Source organism: Aptenodytes forsteri, unplaced genomic scaffold (genome assembly GCF_000699145.1).
Source record: "Aptenodytes forsteri isolate BGI_AS27 unplaced genomic scaffold, ASM69914v1 Scaffold217, whole genome shotgun sequence".
Lineage (NCBI taxonomy): Eukaryota > Metazoa > Chordata > Aves > Sphenisciformes > Spheniscidae > Aptenodytes > Aptenodytes forsteri.
This window is the reverse complement of record NW_008796222.1, coordinates 4541619-4567980: the sequence shown is the minus strand read 5'-3', so window position 1 is coordinate 4567980 and position 26362 is coordinate 4541619. Positions and strand designations below refer to the sequence as shown.

General features: G+C 38.8%; 1 protein-coding gene across 1 annotated transcript in view; it reads left to right on the top strand.

Annotated features, from left to right (window-relative positions):
• Positions 1-26362, top strand: part of RFX6 (regulatory factor X6) — a 40102-nt gene that overhangs the window by 12786 nt on the left and 954 nt on the right. The window contains exons 4-18 of the mRNA XM_019474603.1: positions 599-676; positions 4240-4267; positions 8729-8836; positions 11230-11307; positions 11401-11514; positions 13741-13790; positions 14577-14736; positions 16221-16365; positions 17882-17991; positions 20030-20147; positions 21247-21369; positions 22780-22989; positions 23527-24036; positions 25033-25251; positions 25423-25425. Of these exons, the coding sequence (XP_019330148.1) occupies positions 599-676; positions 4240-4267; positions 8729-8836; positions 11230-11307; positions 11401-11514; positions 13741-13790; positions 14577-14736; positions 16221-16365; positions 17882-17991; positions 20030-20147; positions 21247-21369; positions 22780-22989; positions 23527-24036; positions 25033-25251; positions 25423-25425 (2054 nt within the window). The remainder of the gene's footprint in view (positions 1-598; positions 677-4239; positions 4268-8728; positions 8837-11229; positions 11308-11400; positions 11515-13740; positions 13791-14576; positions 14737-16220; positions 16366-17881; positions 17992-20029; positions 20148-21246; positions 21370-22779; positions 22990-23526; positions 24037-25032; positions 25252-25422; positions 25426-26362) is intronic.

Here is a 26362-nt window from a genome sequence, read left to right as displayed (position 1 = left end):
TTCCTTCTTCCAGCTCTGTTTGGGAGCAATAATTTCCAGGAGAGCAGCAAGGGAGACAAATGTGGATGAGAACTGCTTAAGCAGCTAAATAATTCAGCAGAGTCGGTCACCCTACAACCTGAGAGAACAATGCATGAATGACATGTTAGCATTTTTAGTTATAGGAGGCTGAACACTAATTTATAGGGTACACCGACGAGTTATTTTGAACTGAAAAGTGGGACTGTCTAAATATAACAGTGGTAAGCCTGATAAAATAAACCTGGTAGATCAAAGCCAGCAGCCTTTCAACAAACAAAGTAAAATGAAAGAGAATGGACATTAGGGAAAAGAGATGTAACATGTTTCTAGGAGATTTGCTGCTCCAGCTACGTTCTTGTAAGAGAGTGAGTGTTTTAAATTTAAAGAAGATCCCAGCCTTGAATTTTGGATCAAATCATGACAATACTGTTTTCTATGAGACCAGATTTTGTTCCATGTCAGTGAAAGGAATTGGTAGACACTGTTAAGAAAAGTTTTGAGAAAGCATTGAAAATCAATTTGACAGTTTGCTTTACTTGACACGTCGCTCATAAACACTCCTCTTTTTTTTCCACAGGTATCACTATTATGGAATTGGCATTAAAGAAAGTAGTGCATATTACCACTCTGTGTATTCTGGAAAAGGCTTAACCAGGTACAGTAACATAACTTCTGAGCTTTAGTCAGGTCTAACTTTCACCTTGTCTTAGGAAGGTATTTGTAGGACAGTAATTGTTGTTGATGCCAGAACTAGTATTGCTGCATATCTCAATGTCTGGCATTCCCAGATTTAGGTAGCAGTTTTCTCCCTGAAGACATGGATTTTGTTTTAACAGGTTGATCTAGATCTTTTGCTAGTATCATCCAGTATGGCCCCACCTCAGTCAGTGTAGAGCTGCATCGACTTATACCAGCAGAGGCTTTGTTCAAGGTAGTGTAAGGCAGCAAAACACCATTTCCAGAACGCTTGTCTCATTTTGTTTGCTTGTGTGTCACCCTCTGAGTTCTTTCCCCAGGACAGCTTTCCATTATGAAACGTCTGGAGAATGGTGTGAAGCTGGCACCTGTGGGCAGGAGGGAGGGGTCAGTGTAGATTAATATTTACAGGTCCTTTGACTGGCTAATATCAGTTTAAACCTAACCCAGGAAGCTCTAATTATATTTATTTAAGGGACAGCTAGCAGGATCAATACATTACGATAGCTGCCTGTTGGTTTGCCAAAGATTAATAGTTCGTAAAACAAATGTCTCTGTTCACATATGGCTTGAATGACGGCTTTCATTGTCTACGGCAGTATACCTGTGTAAGTGGGGACTCTGAGAAAGGAAAGGAATAAATGAGTTTAAAATCACACATAGAAAAATCAGCTGCTGGCAGATTTAGGTTATATCCAAAGAGACTTTTCCCAAACAATAGGACAAATGTGAAAATCGAGGGTAACGTTGCCAATGATGCTTAAAAGGAGGGATCTCTCCACTGCAGGACTTAAGGTATAATAGACTGGAATATGCTATTTCCTTGTCCAGTATCTATCCAGAGCTGCGGAGGTGTTGCTGGTACACCGTGAGAAGAGGTTCTTTCATAATACAGAATTATCTTGAACAAATTGCTCATTTAATTGACGAAAAGACAGTTATTTTCATTTAAGGGTATATAATCACTCTTAGTCCTCAGCTTTATGTCAGCCAGTGCCCTTTTCATGTAAAGCTCTTGTCCTTGCACAATCTAGCAGCAATGAATGCAAAGAAAGTGGAGGTTCTGCAAAATTCCCCACAGCTGGAATTCCAGTGGTATACGCTCGCATAAAAATGGCATAGATACTCTCTAAGATTTTCAGGAGTACTCACTAGATTCACTAGTTAGGAACCTTTTCTTTGTGTTAGGACTTGTGCTGCCATGTATAAGATGTTGAATTTTCAGGGTCCAGCAGTCAAATTGCCTCCCTAGCTGATTTGGAACAGAAGCTCAAATGCTCATTTTGCACAGTCTGGGTCATCACTGTGGTTGGATTTGTCTGTGTGAAGAGAATGACGCAGTAGCCTGGGGTTAAGAACAAGCTTCTGGGTAAGGAAAGTGTCAGGCAGTGCAGGGATTCAAAATTGAGAGTGAATCTCCCAGTTGCTGGCTGCTGCATATAATGATCCATCATAAAATCTGTCTTTTGTCTGATGTCTGTTCTGGTAGGTGAGCTATAAAAATGGTTCCTGGATCAAGCTTGGGGCAGAAATAGGCAGGGAAAATATATGGGTTGATAATGGTACCAGAGCACACCATGACCATGCACAAATGTAGGCATATGGAGGCCTTTACCACAAGGCTTGCATGTTAGATGGCAGCTTGTCAAAAGATTAGAAGGAGCAATGGGCCTCAGTTTAGTTGCCTAAATATAGGCCTCTACTACCATTTCAAATTTAATTGGCATTCATGTATTAATATTTAGGTAATTGAGCTGAGTACAATAGTCCTTAAATGCAGGGTTGCAGATGCCTGAATCCTTAAATTCCACTGTAAATTTGACCTCCCGGTTCCTTTAAATATCAAGCCTTGCACTGTGAAAGGAACATACCTAAGACCAAAAATCATTACTATCCACAGCACTGTGTGAAGGGTAGCTTTAGGTAGCAATTAAGACTCTGGAGGAGCAATGCTAGCAGATGCTGCCTCGTGTTTTTGCTGTACATTCTGTGTACATTTTGCTGCACATGTGGAAATCCACAGTCCATAACAAATACATCCAGCTATGAAGCTAATTGGCTCCATGTTGTAATCAACGGAGTGATACCTTCTTTCACACTCATTTATTAACAACCAAGGGAACTCGGTAGGTAACATATGCTGGATAATCATGTGATGGGAACTGTCAGGTGCCTGTGCCTGGCCTGGGCAGGAGGAATTGGGCAACGAGGCTGGTGAGGGGTCTGGAGAACAAGTCTTCTGAGGAGCGGCTGAGGGAACTGGGACTGTTTAGCCTGGAGAAAAGGAGGCTGAGGGGAGACCTCATCGCTCTCTACAACTACCTGAAAGGAGGTTGTAGCGAGGTGGGTGTTGGTCTTTTCTCTGAAGTAACAAGCGATAGGACGAGAGGAAATGGCCTCAAGTTGCGGCAGGGGAGGTTTAGACTGGATGTAAGGAAAAATGTCTTTACTGAAAGAGTGGTTAAACATTGGCACAGGCTGCCCAGGGAAGTGGTGGAGTCCCCATCCCTGGAGGTATTTAAAAGACGTGTAGATGAGGCACTTAGGGACATGGTTTAGTGGGCATGGTGGTGGTGGGTTGACGGTTGGACTCGATGATCTTAGAGGTCTTTTCCAACCTCAATGATTCTATGATTCTATGATTCTATGAATTCCACAACCGCTCAGCCTCTGGTTTCTATCCTGCCGGCAGAGCATCTCAACAGCATGAAATCACAATATTGCCGCTAATAATTATAAGACCTCATGTTGCCCACAGTATCTTATCAGTTGGCAGCTAGCAGAACAGGGAATAACAATAATCAAACAACATTTATCATTATACTGATCCATTAGAATCTCTATCATTACACATTCTCTAGTTTAGTAGTTATAATTTAAAATGTGTGCTTTCTAATTTCTGCACTGAAGAGTTGCCTGATAGTCCAATGACTTCATTGGCAATCTCCGCGTTGGACTCTTAATAGGACATTCTGCACTATACTGCAACATGTTTTTGACAGTTAATGAATCTTTGATCTCAGAAATGCATTTCACCTGCATCAAAATAATACTGTGGTGAAAAAGAATGGAAAATTGCTATGATTTCTTCATTTTCCTGAGAATTGCAAATTCTAGATATATTTTTTCTACTCTGAATTTACTCAGTGGTATCAAAAATTTTATGTATTTCCTGGTAAAGACCTTATGGACTTGCACCTATGCTGCCCTTTTGATATTTGTGAAGTTGCAAAGACCCAAAGAAAAAACTGAAACTGGGTTTTATACTTTGCTGTTTGGTCAATGATCTGAATCTTCATGTTTTAGAAGACATCAGTAGGTTTCCCAATATACTCAGGCACTTGCAAACCAATGGAAGAAGTTAAGAAAAAAGCATGATTTTGATTATAATTATATTTGGAGAAATGTGATCATTTTTCTAATGGATCTATTTTATATATCTGTATCATTTTATATATATATACACAAACTCTAAAAATGTTTTGCTTGTGAAAAAATAATCAAACGTGTTTATTTTCAAAGGTTCTCTGGAAGCAAGTTAAAGAATGAGGTAAGTGCTGTAGTCTGTTTCCTTTCACTTCTGTTATAATCCAAATATTATGTGACCTGTGGTTTTCTTCACATTAATTTCTTTGAGAATTACAGCAATATTTTTCATTAAAGATTAGACTGTATAACCTTTTTTTCATGAAGCTGAGTATTTGCTCCTCTAAATATTCAAAGGAAAATAAGATTGGAAGGCACCTTCTGGGGTTCCTGTTCCAGTCCAGTTCCCCATAACCACAGAGGTTCATAATAGACCCTCTTAAGCAAAGGGTCAAGCTCTAGCTTATTTTTTTGCATCCATTACTTTTGCGGGAGGGCTTTTTCAGAACCTCATTTGTCTGATTGGAAGCCAGAAGATGTTTTTTGGAATAAACTGGTTTTTATACCTCCTGGTCAGGGTTGCCTTTCTCTATTTCTTGCTCTTCGTGACATTTTCCTGCGATACGTCTTTTCGCTGCTTTTGCTTGCTAGATGGAACAAGCAGCAGCTTTTGGTTACTTCTGGTCAGCCTTACAGCCTTTCACTGTACTTGTTCCGATTTGAATATCTTTATAGAAAAAAAATCAGGCTTAAAGTCTTGTAAATGGCATGTCTCTCATTTCTATTGGAAATATCCCTTCTGATGAACCCTAGAACTGCGTTTGGTTTTTGTTTGTTGGCTTTTTTTCCCCCACAGGTAGCCTACATTTTCACTGTTGTATACTATGGTATAGTCACTGTCATTCTGGTTATATTTATACTAGAAAATTATGGATTATTGTACATTAAGGTTAAGGATCGCTCCCAGGATTGTTCTTTGACACTGAGTTCAACTGGCATGGAATAGCCTGCATCCATATTATTAAACTCCTGAACCCACAAAACAACATAGGCACATCTCAGCCACATTGCCATGGAGAAAAGTCCCTAGCATGCAGTAACTGTTGAAGCATGACATGAAATTGTTCGGGAGACTGCTAACTGACATGGGCCAAAAGAATGCCAGGGGCCATTCTGAATCATACTGTTCCAGTATTACCTGGGAATGTTTTCTGACACCGTTTAATTTACCAGACTAAATATACCCTCTGTGATCAACTGATACACAGCAAGTCTTTCTCCTTTTTCGTTTCCAGATAAACAACTCCTAGCTGATAGCAGAAATTCTTATTGGTCCCTGAGAGAGTAGCTTTGCTCTATTGATTTTCATCCCCTTTATTGCCATTATCTCAAAGCCATCCAGATATTTCTACATGACCTCTTGGTCTTCCTCTTTACTGATGATTTCATTAGCTCATGTCAGCCAATTTAATCTATGAAATGTTCAATGAGATCAGCCCCAGGTCTGATCTTTGTGAATCTTCACTTCAATCCCTTTTCAAGCCAGTAGTTTCCCTGTCAACACAACTTGTTAGCACTTCAGCTGGAGTCCGTTTCTTAAACATTTTACATTCTTGTACTAATCCCCATTCTCACCAGCATAACTAATCATTTCCCATGGTGACACCACGTCAAGTATTTTAGTGAGGTTCAGGTAGATTAGATCTGCTGCATTTTCCCTGTTCAGATAACCAGCTATCTTATCAAAGAAAGATAGTGCTATGCCATGGGATATCCCCAGCGTATTCAAGGATTCATGAGCACTACTACAGCATTCATTCTTTAAAAGTTTTGGGATGGAAAATTTCTGGTTCCCTTGGCATAAATGAATGCACATTTACTTCCATCTCTGAGGTGGCATTCCCAGTCTGCTTGGAAATTGACAGTCCCATAAACCTGTCTTGTTTCTGCCTCAAAGTTCAATACCTTTGTCCTCCCAGAAAAAGAACCACAGAGAAGTCAGTGGAAATAAGTGAGAAAGGGCACATCAGTATGAGTTTTTGATTGGCTAGCTCTGTGTTGTCTGAAATTATTCAGGCAGGTTTTAAAAGTAAAAAGCTGCTTTCATGGTCAAAACTGAATTTTAACCATCTCAGTGTACTGAAAATTTGGCATCATACTTTCCATTAAAATGAACAGGTGATATATCCTTATTCATTTGCTTGAAAATACATGCAATTAGGTATTCCAGAAAGATTTACAATGATTGCATAAGGTGTAATTCTCAGTAGAAACATAAAGACATTGAAAAGATGTTAAAGCACTGATTGTCTAAATATACTGAGTAAATGGCATTTGAATGAACACTTATTGAGTGTCAGGGACACTGTTTACTTCTGGTATGTTTTATCACATTTTCTAGTATTCTCTCTGTAGGGGGAGATATCAGCAAATTCTTTTATCTAAACCAGTTAGTGCACCATTAGAGTCTGCATGGTTAATTAGGCAGGTAATATTACTGTCATTATCTTAATGTTAAATGGCCATTAGAAACAGATGGCATTAAATTGAAAGGGCAAGTGGCAGTGGGTTAAAATAGTAAGCCTAGAACTGAGGCACAGTCATATAAGTCCATTAGCAAGGTAAAAAACATTACAGATTATCTTCTCTAACCCCCCCCCCCGCCATCACTGCCTTCTTTTAAATGAACTAATCGCTTTTAATCAGAGCTTTTAATATATTTCTTGGGTAATTGCATAATAAAATAATTGAGATTACTCCTGTTATTAAAAAAAAACAAACCTCCTGATACTGATAGGCAATTATAAAACTGCAAAATATTGACATGAAGAAGTACTAATGTTTCTAAATTTCTACAATTTCTTTGACTTAAAGCTTTATGTGTATTTGAATAGTAGATAGCACAGGCAAAGTGTGTTTATATAATGTATGCTTTCTTTCCTTGCTGTCTGTTTTGGCAGACATCTCACCCTATAAAAATAGGGATATATATATGGTGAATACGTCAGTTACAGCTATAGTTTTCTGAATTCAGTATTTGACAGAATTTCACTTGAAACTGGCCTCCAATTCATGAGTCAACATCTATAGGAAAATACTCCCTTTTGCACACTTTTACACTATATGTTACAATATATACCTACTATTCCCACTTCAGTGAAATCTGTGTGCAAAGGGAAAGGAAAAGGGAAAGCCTAGGAAAAGCCTAGGAAAAGGCCACTTCAAGTACCAATCAAATGCCTCATGCATGGTCATAAATACCATCCATTAGTACAAAGGGAATCTGCACAGAAGTAGTGGATTTACCACAGGAATATGCAGAAGGCCTGCTCACGGCTCCGTACACTGCCTTGACATAAGGACTGGGTGGGCTAAAATGGAACAAAGGGTTTCAGCCAAATAGTCTTCTCTAGCTTTGAACGCAATCCTATGAGAATAAGTACAATGCAGTCAGTAAGGACAGAGTCATAATCCAGATTTTATTGCTTCTCTTGAGGATGAGGGTTTCATCTTAATTATATCATTTGAGAGCTTAATAAGCGTAATGTGGTGTGCATTATAAATATAAGCATAGTAACACTATATCACTACAGAATGTTACTGCTTAGCTTTACTGAGAAGTAGACTAAATCAGATTTTGTGAGAGTATTAGGTTAAGAGTCTAAACAAGGGTAGATTTACCATATATTGCTTCACGGTCAGTATCCACACATACAAGGATGCTTCTTGTTTCATCCTTCAATCCCATTGCTCCAAAGGCTAGCATCTAATAATTATTCAAGATCTTTTCTCAGTCTGTAACTAGTACAAGATGTGTCTACGATATTTCAGATGTCACAAGCTAAAGAGGCTTAAGAGGTGAACTCTGAGAACTAAAAGAAACTCTCAGATCAGCAGAATTCAGCATAATTCAGGAGGAATTTATTTTGTCTCCAGATCAGCATTGACCGTGTCTCAAGAAAGTAACTGGAGAACACTAAACGGCTGGGAATATCATTCTTATTGAGATATGAAACTGGGGCTTCATGTCAAGTCTGTCACAATCAGAGAGAGCTATATAATAAATACGTAGTTCAGAAGTGTCCATAGACCCTACATACCATCACATCCATAATACCATAAAATGTTATCAAACTTTATGATAAACTAAAATAGCGGTTACCATAGTAAAACAGCAGAAATCGCTATTGCCGTGCTATCAGAGCAGGAAGAGAGCAGGGAAGAAAAATAATATCTCCAGTACCCTAGATCTTTGCACTAGAAAGATATACACAAAATAAAACTTAGCGTCTCCCTGAGGATATCACAGTCCGTACTGTAGAAGAGAGCAGTATTCTACTTCAGTTTTTAAACATAGATTAAATCCAAAGCTTGTAGAATTCCATGAAGTAATGTGGCTCAAAGGCTGCATCACTCTGAAAACTGTATTTGGTGGAGTTTAGATCTAGGCACATACTTAATTGCCTTCCTGGGCTGGAATCCAGATCTGGATAAGCATCAGTATTTTGGAAGGATTATCTGAATGTAAATATTCTGGAACGTTGAGAGACTCATGAGATAATATGCAAGTTTAGCATGAATTGTTGGTTTCAGTTGAATCTATATTAGCTATTTCAGTGTTCCTGTTTTTTCCCTTCCATTTCAGGGCGGTTTCACTCGTAAATATTCTCTGAGTTCCAAAACTGGAACGCTCCTCCCAGAGTTTCCAAGTGCTCAACACCTTTTGCTTCAAGGGTGCATTTCTAAAGACAAGGTAAAATGTGAGCTACTTCTTTTCCAGCTTGCAGATCAAAAATTGCCACAGAATGTTTCTTCATATCTTAGCCTTTGAGGTATTGACATGAAAGAGCCAGAAATGTCCATAATCAAACAGAGGTGACTGATTTATAGAGGGGGCAAACCTTTACTAACACCGATTAACTGGCTTTCCACTGGAAAGGTGGTTGAATTATTTACCTATTAACTGACCTAGTATTTTACAAACTGATGGTATGTAAGACGGGGAGAGCAAAACAAACAAATAACTGAGTCGTGTTCATTCCAAATGCCTTTGGATTTAAGGTAAATTTTGTTCTGATTAGATCAGAACAAATAATTCACAACAAATAATTAGATGAACTTTACTCTCATTCATTAATGGTTTGAAAAGAGACTGTGAAAATCTGAGCATATTTTTTTTTAAATTAGTAAAATCATATTCCTCAAATCAATACTCAGTATTGCTTATCCTAAGGGTAACTGTTCAGTTAGAAGTATTGCTGGCATATGTTTTATGTCTTTGACTCCTTGCCTGTATGTTATGTCTCTGTTGTTTCTGGTCACATTACAGGCTGCTACATCCCTGAACTGTGCTAGAAACCTTTTGGTACACATTGTGAGCTCTCCAGTTTAGGCTCCAGTACAGCTCATGATGGTGGCTGTCTTGAGATATGTTGCTTTAAAGCTTTTTGTTTTATGATCCCTTCCTCTTAAGTTTGTTCTGTGAAAGTAGTGAAGCCTAGGATTCCTGTTGTGAGGAGCTAATTAAAAGAAGCCGTCTGTAGTACAGAGATCTTAGCTGGAAATCTTACAGTTCCTAAAGAAAGCCCAAGAACTGGTGTACTCAGCAGCGTGCATCACCTGCTGCTATAGTCTCCGTCAGTGAATTGGCACCGCTCATATATACAGCATTCTCATAACAATTAAATCCGAAGAGCATTTGGAGTTCCTTGCAGACCCGACACAGCAGTGTAAGCAAAACTGAGTTTTACCACTCCAACAATGAAGAAAAAGATGCAACTCATTTTCTCTTCATTTTTGGGTCAGGAGCATGTAATTGCTCTGATGTTGGGACCAGATGATGGGAAGGCCCAGCAGGGCTTTGTGGGTGACTCTGTCTGGGGACAGACTCATGGAGTTATGAGGAGACTGTGGGAAGAGACATGAATTTCTGTGTGTCTCCCTCTCTCTCTTTCCTTGCTGCTCTTTCCTCATTCTTTGTTCTCTTATTTCCTGTTTTCTTTCCTTACTGTCTTTCTCCTTCTTCAGCTTATCTGACGAAGGGTTATTGAACCTAAGATATTTAGGTGCTCTGTTGAAGAGAGCCCGTACATGAAGTTTGACTCCTGCATTAAACTCCTAAGAAATTGCATGCAACTGAAGTCTCTGGAGAGTCCATAAATGTAGCAGTCTGTACTAAAATAGATTGATAATTTCTGCATTTTATGTTTCTGAAGAACTTACCCAAACTTTAAACTTCCATCAACCCCTTCCAAAAAAATTCTTTAAAGTGTTCTTGAATCTCACCCTTTGCCATTGTTTTTCAAAGATATGTAGTTACAGAAGCAGCTCTGAAAGTCAGCACGGTCTGTTTTGAAAGAAATCTGTATGCTAAACCTATTGAAATAAGGTGGTACTAGGTTCATTCGAAACTTGATATTGGTTTGCCGGAGAAGTTCACAAGCTGTAACAAACTTTCTGTGATTCTGGACCCTAAGAATGGTTTTGCTAGCATTTTTCTTTCCTTAAGATACTTTACAAAATTCTTGTTCTATAATTTGCTACAAATTTAAAAATTTACTACCATTTTTTACAAAGTATTGTAATACCTCTGCACAGTTATTAAAATAAGGGAACACACCACTCAGATAAATTAGCCTGGTGAGATGAAAGGAAGTTTTGCTTTTTAAAGTTCAGTTCTTGTAAGGCAGTGATTAAACTTTGACCAAATGACTGGCAGCTATTTTCTCATTTGTCCAACTTGATGATGTTTCAGAACACTCATAGACGCCTATAGTAGCCTAATGATTAACTTGCACTACTCTTTGGGATTAATCTTAGCTTCAGAAAGGTGAATTTACTTTACCATCTGACTGACTAATCTAGCTATTGCCTGACTTTGATATCCACATTTTCACAGTGTATACAGATTCAGACGCTACATTTCTGACAACAGCATTGAGACTTAAAGATGTCGATAAAAACTAGAGATGAGTGACCTCCTCATCACTTCTGGATTGTACAGACTGCCTATTTGTAAATATGCATTGTAATGCAGTTTATATTCTATATTTAAATACTAGCTACAGAAAGCAGAAGCCTAGATCACTATAGCAGTAAAGGAGAGAGCTAAGAAACTCTGTTTAATCTTTCTTTCTTCCAAAATAGGTAGATACTCTTATCATGATGTACAAAACACACTGTCAGTGTGTCCTTGACAATGCAATTAATGGGAACTTTGAAGAGGTAAGGTTGTTTGAACACACATTCTTGGTATATATGCACAGGGAGCCAAGAAAGCATTATTTATGTCCATGAATCTGGTTCCTACTCCTTTAGATTCAGCATTTCTTACTACATTTTTGGAAAGGAATGCCTGACCATCTTCTTCCCCTGCTTGAAAATCCCATCATCGTTGACATCTTCTGTGTTTGTGACTCAATACTGTATAAGGTAAGTTAAGCATCTAGCTACATGGATAATCTCAACCACGTTACAGCTTTTGCTTGTGTAAAAACAGCGTTGAAGTTAGAATAACAGGATGCCATGACTGCTTTCTGCCTCTTACCTGTGTAAATCAGCAAAGATTCCACTGAAATCAAGAACGTAAAACTGGCACATGTAAGAGCTGAACGCCAGTCTTAGCTCTACTGCACACTTGATGTGTGACTACAGGCAGCGCACTAATGGTGAAATCCTGACCTACTTGTTTGAATGTAGCTAAAAGAAATGCATGTGTGCTTCACTGACAAGGCTGACTAAGTTAAGCCTGGATGAAAACTGAAGCCTTGTTTTTACTTAAAAGATTATTGCAAAGAGAGTCTGTGGCAGATCAGCGAGGTGATTCCACATGCGAATCTGCTACTCACAGGTTATGTCAGGCCATGGTTTCATGTTACAGAGCTGGAACAATACTGGGTTAAGGTGTTCCTGCCTCTCCTGCCTGCTACACTTCATTTCTGTTCCTATGCTGCTAGATGTACCAGCAAAACTGCTGCACTCTGAACTGGTTTGGGTTTAAAAAAAAAAATCCAAGGAACATTTGTTTTGCAGAGTTTTTGTGCCATATGAGTTCTTTGATCTAGTTCACAGCATGATCACACAAATAGTTGAAATTAAGTAAAAGTAAGGAGTATTGCAAGGTCAGGATTAAGCAATAGAGCACTGGGGTAAAAATAAAGAAAGTAATGCCACCAAAATTTCCTGAGTTTTTAATTTGGAAAATCAGATTGGATCATTAATTAATAGCTGCAAAGTACTTTAAGTTCCTCTGATTGGACATGCCATATAAATAGAAAAGGATTGTCATCCTCTCTCTAACACATTTCACAACCCCATATGAATGGGAAGAAATAACTATTGGCATAACAATAGACACCAGGCAGTCAAAGCAAGAGACTTGGGGCTGTTTAGCACTGAGTGCCTTATTGTAATCTATTTGTCATTCTTTACTGTACAAAAATATGGGGGAAAAATCCAGAAAAGATGAAAATACATATTTCTTAGAAGCATATCAAGCTGTAAAGTAAGAAGAGATATTTTAGTTAGCAGAGTGAAGTAAAGGTGATTAGCATCAGAGATCATAATTACTACCCTGGAGATGAGCCATTAAGCCTCATTTTCTTGCAGAGGTTATATTGTACTCTGAGTTTATGAGTTTTTTCCTGCTCAAAACATATTGTCCCAATAGATCCAATACTAACTTTATTGGTAATAAATATTTAATGTGACAGAAGAAGAAATACTACAGGAGCACTAAATTATAAATTGAATAAGACAGAATTTCTCAAAAGTTTATGAATTTACTATCATGCTTCTTCTTTGTCTCTCACTATTTCTCACTTACAATCACGTTAGATACTCTTGACAGCACAGCTGCTAGAAAGAAGGAGGCATTTTATTGTGTTATTATCAAACCATTTACATTAGCAGTGGAAACAGATTTTTGGGATATAGGCTAACAACTTTGCTCTCTGCAATAACATTCCCCAGAAGGCATGCCGGATGGCACAGTTTTTTACCAAAACAGTTCCACACCACACTTAGCTATAGGGGATTTCTCCTGAACTCTGAACACCTTCAGTGCCACATGCAGTATGGCAGAAAGAAGAGTCACATGGCTAATAGCACTTGAGGACTTGGGAGATGCTTGAGTATCTGCTTTACTGAGACTCACAGTGATGCTAGAAAAGACAAAATGTTTATGCATCTCACTTCTACTGATTTCCCTACTGTAAGACATGAGTGATAGCACTTCCTTGTTTTACTGGCATGCTGGCATACGTTAAGAATGGGAGCTATCTAGGTATATAAATATCTCACATGTTCCTATCTAATAGTGATGGGAGAAATCTAATCATAGAATCATAGAATAGTTTGCGTTGGAAGGGACCTCTAAAGGTCATCTAGTCCAACCCCCCTGCCGTGGGCAGGGACATCTTCAACTAGATCAGGTTGCTCAGAGCCCCGTCCAACCCCACCTTGAATGTTTCCAGGGATGGGGCATCCATCACCTCTCTGGGCAACCTGGGTATATAAATATCAGGACAATAGGTCGAATGGCTTTATTCTGTATAAATTTCCTGTCCTTGTCACTTTGCAATCTAAGTAGACAAGACAGACATGAATGAATAAATGGCCAGTGGAAGCTTGATACCATTTTCTGTTACTTTTTTGAAGGTCCTTACAGATGTACTCATCCCTGCAACAATGCAAGAAATGCCAGAAAGGTAGGTATTTCACAATAATAATGCTACATTCTGTTTGTTAGGCATATTCCAGGTAAATAGCAGAAATTCTATATCCTAGAGAAATTTTGTCACAATATTTATGCTCATTTTTAGAACAGCAGAGTATGTATGGCAAAATACTGTCAGCTCTGAGGACAGCTATAGAACAGCCTTAAAATATTACACAGTATTTTAATGTCCCATTTTACTGGCTTGTTGGATATTTTGAAATAGGTTTCTTCTACACTAAAGCCCTAGAAGGACAAAAAAGAAACAAATGTACTCGTGTTGTTGAAGGAAAAATAATTGTTACCTTTTTTTCAGAATACTTTTCAGGTTTGTATCCTATGCATCACCATAATACCTAAGCATTTTCTCAACAAGACATTAACAAGAGGATTATTATAAGTTACCTTTGAACCTTCTCATCTTTCCTTTCCCTTGAAGGGCATCTTGTTTGGGGTTTTATGTCTGACTAAGGCCTTTAGCTTCAGATATCTCTAACGGTTCTTGGATTTCTTACGGTATATTCTTAAACCTAGTGTTTTTCAACCTAGTTCAGTCGACAGATGGCTTACAGTTTTTCTCAGAGGAGGTACAGATCAATATGTAGTCAATTTTAGCCTCTTGATGATTGGTCATTTCCTGTTTCCTTTTGGTGACACCTGAGGAGTAATTCACAGATATGTCCAGGAGTCTGTTAATCATAGATTGAAACCCAATTATTTAAACTAATGCAAGACAATCTTTATTGATGTTTCTCTAAAACACATTTTTTTCCTATAGTTTACTGGCAGATATAAGAAATTTTGCAAAAAACTGGGAACAGTGGGTTGTTTCCTCTTTGGAAAATCTACCAGAAAACCTGACAGATAAGAAACTGCCTATTGCACGAAGATTTGTTTCCTCGCTGAAACGACAGACGTCATTCCTACACCTAGCACAGGTAAACAGAATAAGACTATACATCCAAACAATTGTCAATTACATTCAGTGCACCTTGCTGCCTATGCGTTATAATGCATTATTTTTTCAAGGTTCAACTTCAGCCATAGAAGACTTGCATCTTGTAGTTTTAACCATGCAAGAAGGAAGTGGCCATAAATAGATCTGACCAAAACTTCAAACTTTTGTAGTAGAAAAGAGAGAAAAGACCATGGTTATAATGAACTACTATCATGGGAACTTTTGGCAATCAAATGATGAAGTGGAATATTTGGTTTAGTTCCAAACTGGAAAATATCAGATGATCCTTCTTGCCTAGCAAAGGTTCTCTGTCTTGTCCATGGTGTCCTTTAGTGAGCTTATTTCTTTTTGAGTTTTGACTGAAAGGAGAATATGGGAGTGACAGGTAGCTGAGGGCTCCAAGGCTGTGTTGGCAGAATACGGGTATCTGCAATTAGTAGGCATCTCCATGTGATGGTTTGGTAGATTATACAAAAGGATACAATGCCTTTCAGGGAACTAAAGTGCTAACAGCTTGGGCTTTGAGGTGGTAGTCCTCATGAATAACTGTAGATGCACCATATGTTCATCTTGACTTAGTTTTCTCTTTCATAAATATTAAGACAGAAGTAGCACATGGGTGACATCGTGAAGATGATCTGATAGGAAGGCACATTAGAAGAGCATTAGAAGCCTAATGGAAGGGAAACATTGTCTCATCTGATCTGCGAAAAACCCAGCCATGATAAGAAAATTAAACAGAATATGATTCTTCTCTGAGGAGTGATTCAGGTGATCCCCAAGTGTGGGTCTGTGCTGGTTTTGGCTGGGATAGAGTTAATTTTCTTCATAGTAGCTAGTATGGGGCTGTGTTTTGGATTTGTGCTGGAAACAGTGTTGATAACACAGGGATGTTTTGGTTACTGCTGAGCAGTGCTTACGCAGAGTCAAGGCCTTTTCTGCTTCTCACACCACCCCACCAGTGAGTAGGTTGGAGGTGCACAAGAAGTTGGGAGGGGACACAGCTGGGACAGCTGACCCCAACTGACCAAAGGGATATTCCACACCATATGACGTCATGCTCAGCAATAAAACTAGGGGGGAGGTTGGTGGGGGGGCTGCTGCTCAGGGACTGGCTGGGCATCGGTCAGTTAGTGGTGAGCAATTGTTTTCATTTGCATCACTTGTCTTTCTTGGGTTGTATTTTTCTCTCTGTTATTTTTTCCCCTTTTCCTTACAACAACAACAACAACAAGAACAACAACAACAAGAATAGAAATAATAATTTTTATTATTATTATTTCTTTTTAAAAAGTTATTAAACTTTTTATCTCAACCCAGGAGTTTTCTTACTTTTACACTTCTGATTCTCTCCCCCATCCCGCCGGGGGTGGGGAGTGAGTGAGTGGCTGTGTGGCTGCTTAGTTGCTGGCTGGGGTTAAACCACGACAGGGTCTCAGCATTTTACCTTGCCTTCTCTTACAGATTGCTCGGCCAGCCCTTTTTGATCAGCATGTGGTGAATTCCATGGTGTCGGATATTGAAAAAGTTGATTTGAATAGTATTGGCTCTCAGGCACTCCTTGCAGTCTCAGGGAGCACAGACTCTGATGGGGAGGTCTACAGTGAATGTAAGTCCATGGTGATATATTTTTATCATTAAAAGTAATTCACTCTTTCATTCCATGCCACACTAGTCTACTTGGAGATGGACTGAGAAAAGGCACACGTAGACACTGCATTCTCTAATCTAGCTCAATGTTAACTTCAGTAGCTTAAGAAAACCAATTGGTTGCCCTAGCATGTCCTACAAGAACAGAAGCTTGTGCTGGGAAGTCATCCCAGCTAGATGACTTTAAATGGCTGCTGAAAAAATCATTTACATGTCAGTTGCTAAGTGTAATAAAATCTTTTTTGAAGTTTTGTCCTAATCATATGGAGATATTAGCACAGATCAATTCTTGAAAGGTGTCTCAAAAATTCCATATCATTATGGCTTAATTTAATGGATATTTGAGCTAGTTTACTTTTTTTTTTGTACGAATAGATTTTTTTTTTGCTGAAAGTTGATCTTTAATTTTCCATAAAGCGTAACAGCTATTTTCATACACAGAATAGAGTGGAGTAAAGTACAGATTCTGAGGCCGTTAATTTTCATATACATACCTGTTGTTGAAAAAAGTTACAGTAATTTTCTCTATTAAAAATATAACTTTTGTCATAGGAATCATGTTGATCAGAGTTTGGAGAGCTGAAAGGAGAGCAATAGCAATGTGTTGTCCTAAATACTGTAGATTTTTTTTTTGCTGAAAGTTGATCTTTAATTTTCCATAAAGCGTAACAGCTATTTTCATACACAGAATAGAGTGGAGTAAAGTACAGATTCTGAGGCCGTTAATTTTCATATACATACCTGTTGTTGAAAAAAGTTACAGTAATTTTCTCTATTAAAAATATAACTTTTGTCATAGGAATCATGTTGATCAGAGTTTGGAGAGCTGAAAGGAGAGCAATAGCAATGTGTTGTCTTCTAAATACTGTTACAATGATCATGAAAGTTTGTTCTCTTTAATGGTTCACAATCCTATTTACATTTTCATTTGAATTGCCCATTTCCTACTTTTTGTGTAATTGTTTTCTATTTTGTTCTTTGTCTTCTTTCACACTGGTTAAAAAAAGAAAAGGAGAAGAGAAATAACTGGTCAATCAGGCACTTTTTCAAAAATGGGAATTGGGGAAGTCAGCTTTCAATTATATTGTGAGAAACTTGTAAAATACAAGGGAAACCTAAGACAGTATACAAGTCTGCCACGTTACAGATAAAGCTTTACTACTAAACTTAGTAATAGAAAGGTTTTCAAGGCTGAATCTTGAAATGAATGGAAAATACCAGAATTTTTTTTGCTTTTATTTTCTTGTAAATCTTCATTGTCTTACAACTTGTATCATTGTAATGCCTAAGTAATTAAAATATATGTGTGTGATGGATGTGTGTCTGCTTGCTTTGCTGGGGAATTGCTCATTTCTTCACTGCTCTAATTCTTTGCTTTTCCTTTCCATGCTACAATACTGTCATATGGCTGGTGAGTGGCTTTTTCTCATGTTCAGAATAGCGTGCAATGATATGTTCTCCTTTTTACATGGTAGATGACTCTATTACAGTGTTCCAAGAACTGAAGGACCTTCTAAAGAAGAATGCCACTGTGGAATCATTTATTGAATGGTTGGATACTGTGGTTGAGCAAAGGGTTATCAAGGTACCTTTCAAATGTTCTGCCTGACTCAAGACCAAATCCTACTCCCCTTACTCCTTACACAGTCCCTTACTTATGCAGTCCCATTGGTTTCCTACATGGGATTCTCATCTCTGCTCCCATCTCCTTATTGTAACAGGGGAGTTCTTAATTTGGTGTGAAAAGTTCCAGTGCCGTTAGTTCTAATTAATCATGTTGAGTGCTGTTGAACAGTCTTATGTGTGTGACAAACTAAGAAGCATCTTAACTAAAACATTACAGTCAGCTCTGTCATAAACTGTACATGAAAGAATGTACATTATCTGTGCATGCAGAATCACGGGACTATTGCCCAGTGAGTAAGGTGAACAAAAGTTGTTCCGTAGAGAAGCAAGTCGTCTTTCTTTCATGGTATTCGGATGGTACTGTATGTGGTATAAGTTAATGTAGCAGATGGATTCAGAAGTAGCTAACCTGTAGAAGGATTTCTGCAGACCAGGGTGGAAGATACAGTTTTGTAGCTTTACAAGGTGCTTAACTCAACAATTGATGGATTTGATGGGATTTTTTTTTCTCCCTGATTTACAAGATGCTTTATAATCATAAGTATTTTATATGCATGTAGTTATACAGGAATGATTACACTATAGTTCAGAACAAAATAATTGAGTTCTGAGTTATAGCTCAAGTAAGAGATATTTACCCAGTTTGTGACTCTAATGAATGTAAACTAGCAGAATAAAATGTTACACATTGCTTGCTAGTAGCTAAACACTGGTCTTCTCATCAGGTCATGTTCTATCTAGAAATGCAATATCTTATCCATCATTTTGGGGAGCATCTTGATATGAATGGATGCAAGAGGAGGAGACAGTGCAGTTAGCTTTGGCTTGCAGAAGGGTGACTGCCTCTTGCAGAATAACCGTGGGCATGTCATTTTTCCTTTCTTCACCTGTTTTCCCAAATTTCAATGGAGACAGTGATAATTTCTTTCTTTTTAAAGCACTCTGAGTTTCCTAATATTTGCTGTCATATGTGAGCAGCACAGTGAGGAGCTTTGGATGATTCAGGGCAGCAGAGCCAAAGCAAGTCCTCATATACACTTACCTAGACACAAAACTCCCACTGAAGCTGAGCAATCACAACTTATTTTAGAACTGAATGATTACGGTCTAAAATTGATTCCACAATTTCAGAAGACAATTCCTGATAAACAAGCCAGGCAGAAAAGGTGAAGCACTCTCCCATTCAGCATCTACTATGTGATACTGTATTATTAAAGTTAACAGGTATGGTTCCTAGCATTGTTTTCCTATAGTTAGGGGTAAGAAATACTACAAGTCCTGATACGCAGCTAGGTCAACTAAGCAGAAGCTAATAATTTACAGAACGTGTAATCCTTCCATTGCTGTCTGCCTTCTGTTCATGCTAAAGTGTGGTTACTGTCAAACTCACACAACAGCTTCTTTCTGCTTGCTGTTTGAGAAAGCAACAGAGCATACGTTACCACACAAACAAATCACTGCCAGAGCAAAGTGACAGTATGAAATGAGCAGCATTAAAAGCGTCAATGTTACGATAGTAAACATACCATTTTGTGAGAGAAAGTCTGGCCGGTATTATACAGATTACATTAAAGTACAAAGATTAATTTCTGTTCCCTGTTTATGTGGAATAACATAGTGCCAGAGGGTGGGTTTTTTTCTTTCTGCCTTGTACACCTGTATATTTACAGAATAATTTGGCACCTTTAATACTAGAATATGAGCTAATTTATATACCTTCGGGGCACAGCAGAGCCCAAGCAGTAAGCAGTTTGCTTTATCTAACATTGTCAGAGCTCTACTCTGGTTGCACTGAAAAGAGTGAATGCTGCTCTTCCGTATCACTTTAGGACACACATTATGAAGACAGTTTGAATCAGGCAGCTTGATCCACCCTGCCACATCAGCCTGAGTCAAGGACTCCTCGAACTCTCAAGCATATTCAGTTCTCCTTTCTTTTCTCCTGTGTGCAGAAAGCAAGTTAGCATACTTAACAGTATTTTACTATTCTCTTTCAGGCAAGCAAGCAAAATGGGAGGTCATTAAAGAAGAGAGCTCAAGACTTCCTTCTCAAATGGAGTTTTTTCGGTGCTCGAGTGATGCATAACCTAACCCTAAACAACGCATCAAGTTTTGGTACCTGCGCTTTGTAAAAACATTCATATTTTGTACATATGTGCTAGTACTTACCAGCTTTCCACCATTTCCTCAGCAGAGGAACCTGTCCTAGTCTAAAGATTCTTTGATCAAAGTCACAAATGCTGTGTAACGTGTTTTTCAAACTAACATTTCACAGTAAATGCTAGCAATATTTTGTTGGTGATCTGTGTCACATGCTCATTTCTCAAAGGTATTTTTCTTTTCAATTGCTGTTTGATACTGCTTTGCCATTTAAGAGCTAGAAGCTCTGTTTGTTTTGATATGGCAATGGAAGTGTAACTGCATATCTCAGTATAGGAGACAGAAGATTTAAATTATTAGTTTTACATGTGGATCAGTTTGGTAAAAAATTACTGCTGTATAGAAGTTCTTCTGCATAGTCTGTTTTCATAAAAGCAAAAGCAATTTGGCAGATCACCACTCATTTAATTCTGGGAACAGCAGACAGTCAATTCAACAGTGTTTGTGGCTTTTAAAAGTTAAGGTTCACATTTCCATCTTTAGAAATGTTTACATTTTAGGGGACTCTCAGAAAGAACCTTTTATAAAATAGAAGATGGTAGAGCAAGTGAAACTCACTTTAAATCTAGTACATAATTTCCTAAGTTTAGTTGTAGGTACATTGTTATCTAAAATTCAGAGGGTATTTGAAATGGCTGTAAGGAGACACACATTTTTAATGTGATATATCCTTGAAATAAGGTCAAAGACTTCACCAGTTATTGTCTGGTTATTTAGCACAAGGCAAACAGAAATAGAGCAGAGGCATTCTAGCAGACTTCGGCCTTATCTAGCTCCACTGTGTGCCCTCTTCAAGTATAAAGCATGTCTCACTTTCATCAGTATTTTTCTTTGATGTAATTAGTGGTCAAATAGCCTACAGGACAGTAAACAATTGAGCTAGGTGGGCCAGTGCAAAGAGAGATTAGAGCTAGAAGTTAGGCACTATTCCTTGTTGGTCTTGCCAGGTCATTTAAAGTCCACAATTATTTGTTTGTTTCACTCGCTTCTTGTAGAGTGGTGAGAGATGGTCACAAAGATAACTCAGCTACTCTCTCTCTTTCTCCTCCAAAAGGTTCTTTTCATTTGATCCGCATGCTGCTAGATGAGTACATCCTGCTCGCCATGGAGACGCAGTTCAACAATGACAAAGAACAAGAACTCCAGAATCTACTGGACAAATACATGAAGAATTTAGGTAACTAGAGCTTGGTTCTTTCGAATGTACTCCTGTATTTTTAGAAATTGACATATTTGCTTAACTGTACACAGAAGCAGGCTTACTATCTTCTCCTGAAGGTGTAGTTATATGCAACATTGTCAAATTCACCTGAAAAGCTGGTGACCATTCACTCAGCAATTCATTCCCACCTTTCTACCATAGTTCACTTAATAACATTTTGTGGGAATGTGAATACACTGGATCACTGAAATGATCTCGGATGCAACGAACACTTGTAGGTACATCTGAAGGGCCACAAGCTGAAGTGTGAAAAGACATATAAGTATCAGAAAGGGCAGGAATTCCTAATCCAGTTTTTCTGCCAAAGCTTAAATATGTAATTACACCTTGAACTAGGAATATATTAAATGTTACCAAAATGCAAATATCCCTGCAAGGTTGGAACACAAGTTTGGAGCCCTATTTAGCATCTGGCTGAAGTATTACTATGTGGAAGAGAAACAAAATGAATTTAAAACAGTATCCTTAACATTTTCCATCTACCAGGCTTCTTAAAGTTTAGACAGTTTGAAGTCATATGCTCCAGGTCCTTTGCTATAAAATGAATGAAGATTGGTTTACATCAAATTCTGGTCCAAGTTAATCCCTAAAAATCCAGTGAAACTCGACTGGGTTCTGCTGAATTATTTTTTATTAATATTAGCACCAGCAATCAATCTTTAACTTTTTGGTTGTTGTTACTCTAAATCTGCACTTTGCTGCAAGAAACTTGCATAGAATTTGTCTGACAGTAGATGCTGCGCTTTTTCTTTTAATTCAGCCTTAAGGAAAAAAACTTGTCCTATGTAGCAGTTGCCTTGTCCTTGGATACTTAGGTGAAGTACTTGAAACCATAAGGTAAAGTCATGGTTTCCACTGAAGAATAGCAAAACTTCCACTGACTTTATCAATAGTCTGCAGAAAACTGAAGAACTACTGAGTATAACAAATGCTTTTCTCTAGATACCAGTATGCAAATAGAGTTCAAGCATTCTAAAATTCCCATTGTTAGTTCTTTAGGATGAAGTCTCATGAGCCTGATTCACTCAGTGCAATTTACTTGACTTCATTGCTGACATTTACTTCAAGGGAATAAATCTGATTCATACCTTCACTATGATGGCTTCAGTGAGGAGCTGATACTCTGTGATGTAGATGTGTGTTCAGGGAATATGATACAAACAGTTCCACTGGGAAGATCAGGACTAGAGCAATGTTTGTATTCATTGGCTACATGCAAAATATGGAGGCTTCACTGGGTTTTAAAATAAGCAACCAAAGATACAAACAAATCAGGCAGCTCATATGCCGTCTATATACTAGTGGTGAATTTATGTGCAACGAGCATACATAACAGCCACCAAGAGTTTTCACTTACTCTTCCAGATGCAAGCAAAGCCACCTTTACCGCATCACCAAGCTCTTGCTTCCTAGCAAATCGTAACAAAGCTGCTCCTTTGCCCAGTGACACTTCAGTCAAAAATGAGTGTCTGGCAGAGCAAACCTACGTGTCCTTGTCAGCTAGCCAGCCCAGCAGTGTACCTTCTGGTCTGAACCCCTTTGCCACAGGAGACAGTGAGAATATGCAGCTGACAGGTATGTATCAATTCTTCTAGCTTCTCCTTCTCTTATTTGCTTCTTAATCTTTCAGTCCACAGTAACATGCTGCTGTAGGAGGACCAATGACCATATGCATTTATAAAGACCTCTAGTAAATAATGTTTCATGAGCTCACCCTCTGAGCTGATTTACAGAAGGCAGCGATTGTAGAGCCCTGCCAGTAATAGATCCTCTTGGAACAATGGTAAAACTGTCCTATACCTCTTGGCTTGGTGAGTTTCTTGTGAGGCAAGAATAAACAGTAACACCTGGAGCACACAAGGCTTGTAACTGCTGGAATTTCTCACTGAATGCGGCAGCCTCCAAGATGGAGAATGAAAGCGGGAAGCTTTATAGCCTGAAGCCATGGATTAAAGAACATGCGTTGTACAGGTGGGGGCCAATGCATATCCTTTGTAAAGGTTTCAAATGGTAACGTACGCTTCACTAGAGGGTTAGTGTCTTAACAGATCTGCTCTATTCAGCAATAGTGCAGTATGAACGCTAATCACGGCTAATGCTTATTTATTCCAGGTCAGATGGAGCTGTCTCAAAGCACTGGTCACCTGATGACTCCACCCATTTCACCAGCCATGGTCAGCCGAGGAAGTGTTATCAACCAGGGGCCAATGGCTGTGAGACCTCCAAGTGTAGGTCCAGTGTTATCCACACATTCACAGTGCTCTTCCTACTCAGAACCCCTTTATCAGACTTTGTCACAAACTAATCAGAATTACTATGGAAACAATTCCAATTACCAGGCTATGTTCAGAACTCAGGCCCATTCCACTTCAGGAGTTTACCACCATAGAGCAGAGCACAGCCGATTCAATGCCTTGAGTGAACAGCAGTTCTCCAGAGACTACTTCAGCAACAGCTGTGCTGTGTCTCCATACAATGCCAGATCTCCTTCCAGCTATGGTCCCTCATCCATGTCTCAGGACACACACAATATGCAGTTTCTGAATACTGGGAGTTTCAATTTCTTGAGCAACTCAGTGTCTACGTGCCCAGGAGCAGCATATCCCGCTAATGCTTCCAACGGTATTAATACGTATTTTCTTTTTTCCTTCTGTTTCTCTTTCCTTGCTGGAGTAAAACACTTTTTATCTGCTTTTTTCTATGGATGTTTTTCAGCTCTTACTTATACCTTCCTGTTTTCCACTTCTCTGATAACACACAGAGATTGTAAAGCAGCTTAACAAGCTACTTCAGGATTTATTTTCCTCTGGTGAATCCTCAGTTGACCTCAAATGCATCTGCTGCACCTATGCTAATCTTCCTTTGGTATCATCGCCATGTCTTGCACGAAGGCAGCAAAACCAGGATGACTTGTGATCTAACAATCTCTTGAAAAGCCCCCAAAACATCTATTATGAAATAGAGCAGGCATAAGATAGCTTACCTCTGCGATCAGCATAATGGAGCATTCTAGTCACAGGGTCAGGATGGTGAAACGAAGTATAAAAATGTGCATTAGCATTAGTTTGAGACTTTGGCCCTAATATTTCTCATACTTCAAATGTAAAGTTATTGCCACAATCTGCTTCAGAGATACAGTCAGCAAAAACACCTCCCTCTTCTGGAGGAAAGACACAGTGGAAATGTTGCTTTTATATGGATTTTTATATGCAGTCAGTATGTATTACCGTGCAGATTTTCTTTCCAGGTATACCTTCCTTGATTGTAAGCTTCAGAAGGGAGCACTGAACTGTGGATAGGAGTCCCCATGGTGTCTCTCATGGCCGCTGGTTGCAGGCTACTGTTTGATACTGAATTTAGAATGGAAGGGCAGTTCTGTACTGAAGGCATGACTGAACCCTTAGGATCTTTTTGCTCCCTTCTTACCACCCCTCTTTTGGGTCAGTCAGTGCATATATTACTGATGTTACTAGGCTGTATGTGTACATAAATAATCTTATTCTCAAGGGACTCTGCCGGTAACAATTACCTTTTGTCCCAGGTTGTCACAGGCTCCTACCCTACCCTTGCTCTTCAACAGTAGTTTCACTCTGCTTTTTTCCAATCTCCTGTTAATAGGATATTATGGAAACAATATAAATTACCCAGAACCTGACAGACTTGGAACAATGGTGGATCAACATGTTTCTGTAATCAGCAGTGTAAGCAGCGTTCGATCATTGCCATCGTACAGTGATATACATGATCCACTGAATATCTTGGATGACAGCGGAAGAAAACAAACGGGCTCATACTACACAGAGTCCTCACCTTCAATTGTCTGTCGGACTCCTATGCGTAAGTATAGCCAACGGCTGAGGAAGAGCTATGAACTTCTTAGCATCCTAGCAAGTGCTGAGTATTAAACTGTAGCTCACATGTATAGTATATGAGATGCAATATAGAGATAAAATAGCTCAGTACTTAGGATGTATCGTAAGATGTATTTTCCTTAAAATTGCAGGACAGTGGGTTTAATAAGTCTTCGCTCCTATAAGGAGGACTATGATTCATTGTCCACGAGGAGTGGAATGACTGGCCTGACTTGCAGAAAAATCTGTATTAGGAAACAATTTCTAACTATTAAGTGAGCTAATAATGGACCGGGCTTTTCTAAGAGCTCTTAAGGATCCTCACTGTCAAAGAGATCAAATGAGCCCTGGGTCAGGGATGTCTAGATGTATACTTCCTGTGGTATAGTCCCTTCCTGTCCTGTGCTTCAACAACTCTGTGTATTAGGCAAAGCTCCCACTGACAGTGAATTTTAGGTGAAATTACCTAACACCAAAGAGTTTGTTTTGGTATATGCATTAAACAAATTGCAGCTGAGTTTGGTCTCACATTCGAAAAAGGGTTGCATGGAAGATACAAACTAGGGCACCATTTGTTTCTCCACAAGATTACCTCTTCCTACTACTTACCTGTTAACCTTGCACAGAAGCTCAGACATTACTTGCTTCATTAAGGCTCTGCAAGTATTCAGTGCTCAGTTCTTTAAAGGATGCTAAAGAGGTGGAAAAAAACCCAGTACCACCACACAGGGGCTGTGCCCATCAAGTATCTTCTGTATTCTGTGTTGATATGTGCCAGGTGGTGGCAGTGGTACCACCAGTGAACATGGACCTGAATGGTGCAAGATATGGAAAGGTGAGCATAGCACACATAAATAGCTTTGCACCAATTTCATAGAAGATGCTCATATGCAAGTCATAAACTTCAGGCCTGTAACTGGATTTTTAGCAGAGTTCACTTAGAATCATAGAATCATTAAGGTTGGAAAAGACCTCTAAGATCATCGAGTCCAACCGTCAGCCTAACACCACCATGTCCACTAAACCATGTCCTTACACACCGCATCTACACGTCTTTTAAATACTTCCAGGGATGGGGACTCCACCACTTCCCTGGG